General features: G+C 36.8%; 1 protein-coding gene across 2 annotated transcripts in view; it reads right to left on the bottom strand.

Annotated features, from left to right (window-relative positions):
- Window positions 1–8,336: 8,336 nt before the first annotated feature.
- CFAP52 (cilia and flagella associated protein 52) overlaps window positions 8,337–12,499 on the bottom strand; it is a 64,324-nt gene continuing 60,161 nt past the window's right edge. Inside the window, exons 12-14 of one of the 2 annotated variants that reach the window (XM_016430793.2) lie at window positions 11,726–11,828; window positions 10,453–10,564; window positions 8,337–8,456 (exon numbers count right to left, since the gene is read on the bottom strand). In XM_016430793.2, coding sequence (XP_016286279.1) covers window positions 8,443–8,456; window positions 10,453–10,564; window positions 11,726–11,828 — 229 coding nt within the window. In that variant the 3' untranslated portion in view covers window positions 8,337–8,442. Of the gene's footprint in view, window positions 8,457–9,039; window positions 9,536–10,452; window positions 10,565–11,725; window positions 11,829–12,499 lie in introns of those variants that run through there. The other variant, XM_003340339.4, reaches the window with a different exon arrangement.

Here is a 12,499-nt window from a genome sequence, read left to right as displayed (position 1 = left end):
CCTCATTTTATGGAAGAAGAAAGAGAAGCCCAGAGAGGTTGTGTCTTGGCTATAGTCCTATAAAATAAAAATCCAAGGAGGGATCCAAAATTAGGTCTCCAAATATTAAGTTCAGCATTCTTTCTACTGTAGCATACTACCTATCACATCATTTTTGCACATATCCCAGCTCCATCTAGGTCAGAGGTTTTTAACCTTGTGTCATGGACTTCTTTGACAGACAGGGTAAAACCTATGAATATCTTCTCAAAATAATGGTTTTTAAATGCATAAAATAAAACACACAGGGATTACAAAGGAAATAATTTATACCAAAATAAAAACATAGTTTTTTCACCAGCCAACATTTCAGATTCCCGCCATCCCCAAAACTATCTATTAGCTCTTTGGAGATCTGTAGACTTCTTTTTTTTTTTTTAATTTTTAAACATTTTATTTGGTCGTTTTCATACATTATTCACTGATCATTTTCTTTTCCCCCTCCCCCCCCCTGGCCTTTCCCTCTCCCATAGCTGACACATGATTCCACTGGTTATCACATGTGTTCTTCACTCGAACCCATTTCCCTGTTGTTGGAATTTGCATTATAGTGTTCATTTAGAGAGTCTCCTCAGTCTTATCTCCTCCAACCCTGTAGTCAAGCAGTTGCTTTTCATTAGTGTTTTTACTCCCACAGTTTATCCTCTGCTTGTGGGTAGTATTTTTTAGATCCCTGCAGATTGTTCAGGGACATTGCATTTATACTCATGGAGAAGTCCTTCACCTTCGATTGTACCACAATATATCAGTCTCTGTGTACAATGTTTTCCTGATTCTGCTCCTTTTGCTCTGCATCACTTCCTGGAGGTTGTTCCAGTCTCCATGGAATTCCTCCACTTTATTATTCCTTTTGGCACAATAGTATTCCATCACCAACATATACCACATTTTGTTCAGCCATTCCCCAATTGAAGGGCATCCCCTCATTTCCCAATTTTTGGCCACCACAAAGAGCGCAGCTATGAATATTCTTGTACAAGTCTTTTTGTCCATTATCTCTTTGGGGTACAGACCCAGCAGTGCTATGGCTGGATCAAAGGGCAGACATTCTTTTATCGCCCTTTGGGCATAGTTCCAAATTGCCCTCCAGAATGGTTGGATCAATTCACAACTCCACCAGCAATGAATTAATGTCCCCACTTTGCCACATCCCCTCCAGCATTCATTACTTTCCATAGCTGTCATGTTAGCCAATCTGCTAGGTGTGAGGTGATACCTCAGAGTTGTTTTGATTTGCATCTCTCTGATTATAAGAGATGTAGAGCACTTTTTCATGTGCTTATTAATAGTTTTGATTTCTTTGGCTGCGAACTGCCTGTTCATGTCCCTTGCCCATTTGTCAATTGGAGAATGGCTTGATTTTTTTTGTACAATTGATTTAGTTTTTTGTAAATTTGAGTAATTAAACCTTTGTCAGAGGTTTTTATGAAGATTGTTTCCCAATTTGTTGCTACCCTTCTGATTTTGGTTACATTGGCTTTGTTTGTACAAAAACTTTTTAATTTGATGTAATCCAGATTATTTATTTTGCATTTTGTAACTCTTTCTAATTCTTGCTTGGTTTTGAAGTATTTCCCTTCCCAAAGGTCTGACATGTATATTATTCTGTGTTCGCCTAATTTTCTTATAGTTTCCTTCTTTATGTTCAAGTCATTCACCCATTTTGAATTTATCTTGGTGTAGGGTGTGAGGTATTGATCTAAGCCTAATCTTTCCCACACTGTCCTCTAATTTTCCCAGCAGTTTTTATGAAATAGTGGATTTTTGTCCCAAAATCTGGGATCTTTGGGTTTGTCATATACTGTCTTGCTGAGGTTGCTTGCCCCCAGTCTATTCCACTGATCCTCCTTTCTGTCTCTTAGCCAGTACCAAATTGTTTTGATGACCGCTGCTTTGTAATATAGTCTGAGATCTGGGACTGCAAGACCCCCTTCCTTTGTATTTTTTTTCATTATTTCCCTGGATATCCTTGATATTTTGTTCTTCCAAATGAACTTTGTTATGGTTTTTTCTAAATCAGTAAAAAAAAATTTTGGAAGTTCCATGGGTATGGCACTAAATAGATAGATGAGTTTGGGTAGCATGGTCATTTTTATTATATTGGCTTGTCCTACCCATGAGCAGTTAATGTTCTTCCAATTGTTCAAGTATAGTTTTAGTTGTGTTGAAAGTGTTTTGAAGTTGTGTTCATATAAATCCTGTGTTTGTCTCGGGAGATAGATTCCTAAGTATTTTATTTTGTCTAAGGTAATTTTGAATGGGATTTCTCTTTCTAGTTCTTGCTGCTGAGCTGTGTTGGAATTATATAGAAATGCTGATGACTTATGTGGGTTTATTTTGTATCCTGCAGCTTTGCTAAAGTTGTTGATTATTTCGATTAGCTTTTTGGTTGAATCTCTAGAATTCTTTAAGTAGACCATCATGTCATCTGCAAAGAGCGATAATTTGGTCTCCTCCTTGCCTATTTTAATGCCTTCAATTTCTTTTTCTTCTCTAATTGCTACTGCTAGTGTTTCTAATACAATGTCAAATAATAGAGGTGATAATGGGCATCCTTGTTTCACTCCTGATCTTAATGGGAATGGATTTAGTTTATCCCCATTGCAGATGATATTAGCTGATGGTTTTAGATATATACTGTTTATTATTTTTAGGAATGACCCTTCTATTCCTATGCTTTCTAGTGTTTTTAGTAGGAATGGGTGTTATATTTTATCAAAGGCTTTTTCTGCATCTATTGAGATAATCATGTGGTTCTTGCTAGTTTGCTTGTTGATGTGGTCAATTATGTGGATAGTTTTCCTAATGTTGAACCAGCCCTGCATTCCTGGTATAAATCCTACTTGATCATGGTGGATGACCCTTCTGATCACTTGCTGGAGTCTTTTTGCTAGTATCCTATTTAAGATTTTTGCATCTATATTCATTAGGGAGATTGGTCTATAATTTTCTTTCTCTGTTTTTGGCCTGTCTGGCTATGGAATTAGTACCATGTTTGTATCATAAAAGGAGTTTGGTAGAACTCCCTCTTTGCTTATTATGTCAAATAGTTTGTATAGTATTGGGATTAACTGTTCTCTGAATGTTTGATAGAATTCACTGGTGAATCCATCAGGCCCTGGGGATTTTTTCTTAGGAAGTTCTTTGATGGCCTGTTGGACTTCTTTTTCTGATATGGGATTATTTAAGAAAACTATTTCTTCTTCTTTTAGTCTAGGCAATTTATATTTTTGTAAATATTCATCCATATCACCTAGGTTGGTATATTTATTGCCATATAGTTGGGCAAAGTAGTTTTTAATGATTGCCTTAATTTCCTCTTCATTGGAGGTGAGATCCCCCTTTTCATCCTTGATGCTGTTAATTTGCCTTTCTTCTTTCCTTTTTTTAATTAGATTAACCAGTACTTTGTCTATTTTGTCTGTTTTTTCCAAGTACCAGCTTCTAGTCTTGTTTATTAGCTCAATAGTTCTGTCACTTTCTATTTTATTAATTTCTCCCTTAATTTTTAGCATCTCTAGTATGGTTTTCTTCTGGGGGTTTTTAATTTGTTCATTCTCAAGTTTTTTGATTTGCATTTCCAATTCCTTGATCTCTCCTCCCTAATTTGTTAATATATGCACTCAGGGATATGAATTTTCCTCTAAGTACTGCCTTGGCTGCATCCCATAAGGTTTGAAAGGATGTTTCGCCGTTGTCATTTTCTTCAACGAAATTGTTAATTGTTTCTATGATTTCTTCTCTAACTACCTGATTTTGGAGTATCATGTTATTTAATTTCCAATTAATTTTTGATTTGGGTCTCCATGTACCCTTGCTGATCAATATTTTTATTGCCTTGTGATCTGAAAAGGCTGCAGTTATTATTTCTGTTTTTCTGCATTTGAGTGCCATGTTTCTATGACCTAGTGTATGATCTATTTTTGTGAATGTGCCATGTGGTGCTGAAAAGAAGGTGTATTCTTTTTTGTCCCTATTTATTTTTCTCCATATGTCTATTAACTCTAATTTTTCTAAGATTTCATTCACATCTTTTACCTCTTTCTTGTTTATTTTTTGGTTTGATTTATCTAAATTTGATAGTGATTGGTTCAAGTCTCCCACTAATATGGTTTTACTGTCTATTTCCTCCTTCAATTCTCCTAGTTTCTCTATTAAAAATTTGGATGCTATACCATTTGGTGCATACATGTTGATTAGTGATATTTCCTCATTGTCTATACTCCCTTTTAGCAGAATATATTTACCTTCCCTATCCCTTTTGATCAGGTCTATTTGTGCTTTGGCTTTGTCAGATATCATGATTGCAACTCCTGCCTTCTTTCTATCAGTTGAGGCCCAAAAGGTCTTACTCCAACCTTTAATTCTAACCTTGTGAGTGTCAACCCGTCTCATATGTGTTTCTTGAAGACAACATATGGTAGGGTTTTGGGTTCTAATCCAATCTGCTATTTGTCTACGTTTTATGGGTGAGTTCATCCCATTCACGTTCAAAGTTATGATTGTCATTTGTGGATTCGCTGGCATTTTGTTATCTTCCCCTAGTTCTGACCTTTCTTCTTTAGCTTTCTCCTTTTGAACCAGTGATTTACTTTAGGTCAGTCCCCCTAGTCCCCTCCCTTGAGATGCTTCCCTTTCTAGCCCCTCCCTTTTTATGCTCCCTTCTCCTCCCCCCTCTCCTTCCCTCCCTTTTTATACTCCCTCCCCCCTCCCCCTCCTTAATTTTCCTTTCTTTCTTGCCCTAATGGATAAGATAGTATTCAGGATCCCACTGCATCTAGATGTTCTTCCCTCTCAGATTTACTTTCACTGAGAGTAAGGTTTAAGTAATTCCACTTCACGCTCTCTTCCTCTCCTTCTCATATGAGAGTTCTTCCCCTCCCCTTCCCATGTGTATCTTTATATTGGAAAGATTATTCTATTGAGTCCCCCCCTATTTCTTGAAGTTAATCTTAATATTATTGACGGTTCCCCCCTCCCTTTTCCTTTCTTTGCCCCCACTTTCCCCAAATCTTCTTAATGCCCCAATCTTTCCCTATGCATGTTTCTTCTAACTACTCTTATGATGCTACAATTTATGAGAGTTACACAAAACATTTTCCCCACATATTAATATATATATAATTTGATGTAAATGTAGTCCTTATAGAAGAGAGTTTGACTTAAAGAAAAAGATAAGATTTATCTCCTTTTCCCTTTCTTTCTTATTTACCTTTTCATGTTTCTCTTGCTTTCTGTGCTTGGATATCGAACTTTCCACAGAGCTCTGGTCTTTTCTTAGCAAATGCTTGGAAATCTTCTATTTTGTTGAATGCCCATACTTTCCCCTGGAAGTATATAGTCAGTTTTGCTGGGTAGTTGATTCTTGGTTGGAGACCCAGCTCTCTTGCCTTTCTAAATATCATGTTCCATGCTTTGCGGTCTCTTAGTGTGTTAGCCGCTAAGTCGTGTGTGATCCTTATGGGAGCCCCCTTATATCTGAAGCACCTCTTCTTGGCTTCTTGTAGGATTTTCTCCTTTTCTTGGAAGCTCTTGAATTTGGCAATTACATTCCTAGGGGTTGTCTTTTGGGGATTTAGTATAGAAGGTGTTCTATGAATCCTTTCTATTTCTATTTTGCCCCCTTGCTCCAGAACGTGAGGGCAATTTTCTTTTATAATCTCCTGTAGAATAATATCGAGTTTATTGTTCATCTCTGGTTTTTCTGGGAGACCGATAATTCGGAGGTTTTCTCTTCTCCCTCTGTTTTCGAGATCTGTGACCTTCTCAGTGAGATATTTTATGTTTTCTTCTAATTCATTAATTTTGGGGGTTTGCTTTATTGATTCTTGCTGTTTTATCATCTCGCTTTCTTCGAGGTGCTTAATTCTGGTCGTTAGGGACTGGTTTTGCTTTTCAGCCTTGTCTGCCCTTCTATTGGATGCTTCGAGTTCTTTTTCCAATTGAGCAGTCTTATCTGTCAGACTGCTGATCTCTTTCTCCCATTTTTCTTTCCAGGTTTCCATCTTTTGGATAAGTTCCAGTTTGAGATCTTCCAGAGCTTGTTGATAGTTTCCATTTTGGGAGGCATGTTCTGATTTTTTTTGGATTTCCTCCTCATTCTCCTCTTTTCCTTGGGTACTTCCACCATAAAAGTTTTCAATAGTCACTTTTTTCCCTTTCTTCCTGGAGGCTTGATTTTGGGCCATGTAAGCCATCCCTTTGGTGGTTTTATTCCCCTTTCCTTTTTGGTCTGGGGTCTGAGTTATATGGGCGGTTTTTCCTGTGAATTTAGGTTGCTTCAGACTAGTTCTTCCCAGCCTCCGAGGTTTCTTAGAGCGCTGGGTCCCTGATCACAGCCACACTGCCCAGGTGTTCAGCTCCGCCCAGATAATCAGTGCGTGGTCCGCCCCTGGTGTTTAGCTCCGCGGAGACGTTCAGCGCAGCCGCCCCAAGTACAGCTCTGCTGACCCCCGTTATCAGCGCCGGATTCTCCAGTGAAACTGCCCTGAGACGTTTTTTCCTGGCAGTCCCCAGATCCCAAGGACCCTGGAGTGCCCCCCCCCAGACAGAGACGTTCCCCACTCACTGGCTGTCCTGGTGAACGCTTAGGTAGCTCACTCTGGTTTGGTGGGGGAGGGGGGGTGGGGGAAGGGCGGCTCAGTTCACTTTTCTGTGCAAGCTTTTCCTCCTTATTATAGTGTGGAAATGTTCAAGCCCCATGTACCTTCGCCTTTGTGGAGTACTGGGAGTACTGGGGTGTCCTTCTGTTCCTCCAAAGGTGATTTTTATGCTCCTTTGATGTAGTCTATTTCGTTTGGTGCCGGGGAGAGGAAGCATGTGGCGTCTAGATTGCAGCCATGATTACCCGGAAGTCCTGTAGACTTCTTAATAAGAATTTCCAATTTAGGTTTTAATTCATTGGGGGAAAGAACTGTGTCTCCCAAGGTCTAGCATAATTCTTTGCTAATAAACATTTGCTAAATTGAACTGCTAAATAAATTATATGTTTGAGGAAAAAGAAGCATTGGTGGTAAACTGTAAATTAATGAAAAAAACATTATTTGTAAAAAAACTATCGTAACCTGATTTCTGAGATGCCTATCTTGTTCCTGCAACCACAAAGATCCATGAAAGCATCAAATATTTATTATCTCCTACTTGTAAGACTTTGAGAGTTAGGTTCTAGAGTTACAAAGAAGAAAGGAAACAGTCGTGCCTTCAATGAGCTTACATAGTCGAGTAAAATAATTTTCAATATAGGACTGTTATGGTTCATCTAATGCTTTTCCTAATGATTGTACAGAAGCAACTATTATTCTGTGGTCAGGGGATAGGCCCTGGATTCAAGAAGACTTGAGGTCAATTCTAGCCTCAGATACTTCATAGCTGTGTGACTTTGGACAAGTCTCTTAACCTTTATATGTCAAGAGCAGCTAAGTGACTCAATGGATAGAGTACTGGGCCTAGAGTCAGGAAGACTCCAAATCTGGCTTCGGGCACTTCCTAGCTGTGTCACTTAACCTATGATTGCTGAAAAAAAAGTAGCCAATTGATGTGGGCTAACAGTGGGCAGGAGGGGCAGTAATAGGAATGGGACCCTAATACTCTGAAATCTTGCATTTCTTACTAGTTAGCACTAGTTAAACATCAACTGCAAAACCTGAAGTTTCAGCATTAGTCAAGCACTAATTGTAAATTATTCAATTATCCACTCTGTCTACTAGATCGATAACACTCTATGCTAAGCATCAGCATTGTATGTATTCTGTTTTATTAATTGCTTATGTCATTCTTAGAAATACTTAATTCCCTATATTGATCCTCCAATGCTCCATATCCCCTCCCCATGTTTCCACTCTGGATGGGCATCAAGACTTCTCTCTGATAAATGATAACAAGATTGAGATGGAGGAACATGGAATCTGTGCAGTAGGGACTCTGGCATTCCAGAGGAATCCTCCAATCTTGTGCATGCTCCTTATTCCCTAAGGTAACAAACGCCAAAACATACCTCCAACCTGAGTTTGGGAAGGGACATGCTAAGCTACCAGACCCCAATAAATATGCCAATCCATATCCATAGGGTGTAGAAGCTTCCACCCCTTGGTGGAAGCTGTTTGTCCACAATGGAAGCTTCCACTCCTCAGTGGTAGCTCCACTCCATGGAGGAAGCTACCATCCTATAGCAGAGCTGTTACTCCACACTATCAGCTCCAAAGAGGCTACTCTACTAGCCCCTGGGTTTATGGATTGGCCCTAAGGACTACCTGATTAGCCCCCAGACTATTCCACCTGCTATCATACTACTATAATAACCTCCTCTTAAAATAAAATTCTTATCTTACTTCTGGCAGAACGGAGTTTAAGTTTCCCATTCTTGGGGTGAGACTCTGCTACAGACTTGGGTGTGTTTCTCCCACATCAGAATGCATGCACTGGAGAAGGAAAAGACAATCCATTCCAGTATCCTTGACAAGAAACTCCATGGGTTTTGGTTTTAAAAGATTACTCTATTACAAAAATGAATAACATGGAAATAGGTATCAAGTGATAACATATGAATAACACAATGTAATTGCTTGTCAGCTCCAGGAATAGGGATGGAAGGGAGAAAACATGGAAGAGAAAGAACATGAATTATGTAACCATGGAAACATTTTAAAATAAATGAATAAATTTATAGTTTAAAAAAATGGATACTTATTGTCTATGGCATCATGAAGAGTCTGACATGACTGAACAACAAATGACTGTACTTTCTACTAGGTAAGCATGTGAGAAGAATTATCACTTGTAATAAAAAAAATTGGTGAAATTAACAGTTTGATGAATAGGTGACAATATATAGATCAGAAAGCTCTTGTTTTTGTTATTCAACAATAGTGGGTTGATTAAGAATCAAGATTAAACTAGGCTAATTTTTAAAGAGCAATAGCACTACTAATTGAAGAACAAACCATGAGAATAATTACTAGGAAAAACAGTAGGTATTTGAAAAAACCTTAAATGATAGAGGAATTATGAAAGAAACCAATCAGTGAGATTTTTATTTGTAATTAAAGTATAATTATAATATGGATAGAATCCTTAAATTCAACTCAATTTCACTGTAAGTCTTCTTATCCCCTGAAATTCCTTTTAAAAATATCTAAAATATCCCATGCTACAAAATTTTTAAAGAAACAAGAAAAAATAGATCTATAATTAAATGTTGTTTTGGCTCCAAAGCAAACATACAAATGTGAGAAATGGACACAAAATTTTGTTTAAAATGCTTGCTCAAACAAACTTAGTGGTGAATAGAATCACAATGTCCCCCAAGAGATTTCAATGCTAATTCAAGAGGTAAAAGGGCATTTCCATCTCAAAATTGCTCCATCTGCGCTTACACTAACAATGTGCTCATTATTGGGGCTTATCTTCATGCGGATAATGTTGCCACTGTGTCCCACCCCAACGTGGGTCACTTCACCGTCACTATAATTCCACACTTTGACTAAATGGTCATCCCCACCTGGAAAGAAGGAACATATATATACATATATATATATATGAAACAAAGGGGACTAACTGACTTTCAGTTACTAAGGACTTTAAACACAAAATGAGGTAAGAAATGAAATTTTAAAAAATTTAAACAGCATATTAGGATTAACTCAAAGAAAACATTTCTGACACTTTAAATACTCCAGTTTATTAATGTGCTGAAAATATGGAGGAGAATTAAATATGCTTGTATACCCCTTTATAGGGACTTTTTTTTTTGGCAGTCAATGCCTTTTTGGGGGCTGATTTTTAAAAACAATATACTTAATGCCAAAGTTTTCAGTACATTTATACCATAACAGATCATATGAGAGATTTTTATGTTTAGGACTTCAACAGGAAAAGGAAAAGAAAGTAGTGCTATTCCCTCATAGGATCATAGATTTAGAGCTGAAAGGGCTCTTCAAGGCTATCTAGCTAGTCCCTTCTTATTTACATATGAGAAAGGAGACAGAGAGAAGTGAATTGACTTACTCAAGGTCACAAAGCTATTAAATGGCAAAGCAGAGATTCAAACTCAAGTTCTCTGATTCCAAATCATAGGCTTCTTTCCAGTGTACCACATTGGATACTGTCAAAGACCAGTTTTTCACCTCTTTTTTCCCCATTACCCACTAAATAAGAGAAAAATGATTCTAATAAATTCTAAATCTTATTCTATTCTTATTTTGGTACTAGTCATTTTTTCCTGCATTATCTTTCTAGTATTTCCTTCTTATGAAATTTTATCTGAAGCCAAATTCTCATTTCTCATGCAAGCTTCAGGGCTCCAAACTGAGTTTGATTTGGCTCAGTTCTGGAGCTTACAAAAATCTTCCTTCTCCATTCTAATATCCTTCCTGAATTAAATAAAAATGTGTTTCCTTTTCATATTCTAGTACTAACCTGTGACAAAATGCACTCCTTCTGATGAAATATCCATTCCATTGATTGAACCAGACAAGGAGCCTTCCAGCTCTCTAATTACTGTCCCATCAAACACTTCCCAGTAACCGATCTAGAAATCAAAATAGAAGTGTCAATGAAAAAAATGTAATAATATGTATATGAATCTTATAGGATATGTAATAAACAAAAGGAAGCAATTATCACTTCTCAAAGAGTGGTAGAGGTAAAAAGAAATTAAGGAAGAATTTTCACATCAGTGTTTTTTGATACTATGACTCCACTCTCACTGTTTTTTTAGGAGGAGTTTTCATTAGTTTTGATATAGATTAAAAAAAAAAACACCAAAACTTTATTATTTGCTGGCTAACTATATAATTTTGAGTCTCTCCATAGTGGAGATGCTTTGCTAGATGCCCTGCCTGGGGTCTGCCCAGCCTTTAGAAACTCAAAGTCATCTTCAAGTCACAGTGGAAGCTTTGGAATAATGTTTGTTGGAGGAAATCTATTTAAAAACCTTTAAAAGGTTCGTGTACATTAACAAAAATTGGAAGAGCATTTGGAATGAAGTAACAAGAATTAAATGATAGGAGTTTATGTGTTTTGTCATGTTACCTAAAATAATTCTTTTAAAATAAAAAAAATGTTTAAAATAAATATAAACATTAAAAATTCTTTTTAAACATTTCTCATAAAAACATTTGTGTATTTAAATTTATCTTGAAAATTACATTTTCGTTTAATTTTTATTTATTAAATTGAAAGCTCTTTTACTATAATAGAGTCCAAAGAAAACTAAAAATTAGAGAGTAGCAATTTAGGAATCATATATACTTATAACGAATGGCTAATAATTAGCATAGGTGCTTCTAAAGGTTCAGGGAAGGTAGTTTGAAATAGTAACTCTGCAAGGTAAATAATTAATTTTTATGATAAACTTTTTATGGACAGTAAAAAGAGAATTGCCTCTGACAAAGGCATGGTAAAGTTGCATCTTAGACTATAGGTAATAACACTAACAATAAACATTTAACACATGAAAAAAAAAAAGACACAGATTAGAGAAGTCCCAGTTAATAAGGTTGGTTGTTTTTTTGTTTTTTTTTTTCAGTAGAAATTAACTGGGGCACTTTGTGAAGCTAGTCTTTCTCACTTTTAATTTAGTCAAGAAAAATAGGATTAATAATTGTTTTAACCATAGCCTGGTAGTGCCTTTCAGAGATAAATCTTAGCTCTATAAAGGATTTTATCTATTGCTGATATGGCTGCTTACTTTTCTGTCTGTCCCACTGGTGATAATCTGAAATTCTTCTGGATGATAACAAACACATTGAAATAAAGTATTGGCTAGAATCATCTGGTTCCTCTTCAGACGTCTGAAAAAATAGCCATAAAAAGTTACAGAACTGAACTTGCTCCTTCTCCAGTAATTGGCTATATCAGACCAGCTCAGAATAATTTCATGTAGCCCAAGAATCTCCCAAGATCATAAATTTCAAGGCAGAAGACTTTCAAGGTCAACTAATTCAATCTCTCCTTTCGGAGATGAGGAAGATAGACCCCAAGAGGTTCAGCCAGTTAACCAAGGCCACATGAGTAGTAAGTCTTAAGTTGGATTCAAACCCAGGCCTTTGACTTCATGGTACTTGCATTTCATCCTAGATATAGTTTAGGCTTCTTTGTTCAATGTCTTTGCAGGCACCTGATTATACCCAACAGGTAAAAGTATCTTACTGGTTCCAGTTCCATAGACAAAGCACAGAAATGCCTTGCCTTCAAATAGAGACAATTAGGAGATGCAGAGCCAGCTGTTTTCTTCCAAATAAGTCTTCATTGGTCTCAGGTCTGCCATTTAGAAGCTAAGTTTTGCAACTTCAGTCCTCCTGATTTCCTAGGTACTTTGCCAATAAATCTTTACAATTTAAATTGTCATTCCTGAACAGCAGATATTCTCAGTTTCAAAACAAAAACTACTACTTTCTGCAATTTCTTTTAAATAATAAGGTTCATATGAAATAGCTGAGCCGTGTGATGAAAAAAATTCTAA

The sequence above is a fragment of the Monodelphis domestica genome, chromosome 2 (assembly GCF_027887165.1).
Source record: "Monodelphis domestica isolate mMonDom1 chromosome 2, mMonDom1.pri, whole genome shotgun sequence".
NCBI lineage: Eukaryota > Metazoa > Chordata > Mammalia > Didelphimorphia > Didelphidae > Monodelphis > Monodelphis domestica.
The sequence above is the reverse complement of the archived record's forward strand: the minus strand, read 5'-3'. Positions and strand labels throughout refer to the sequence as shown.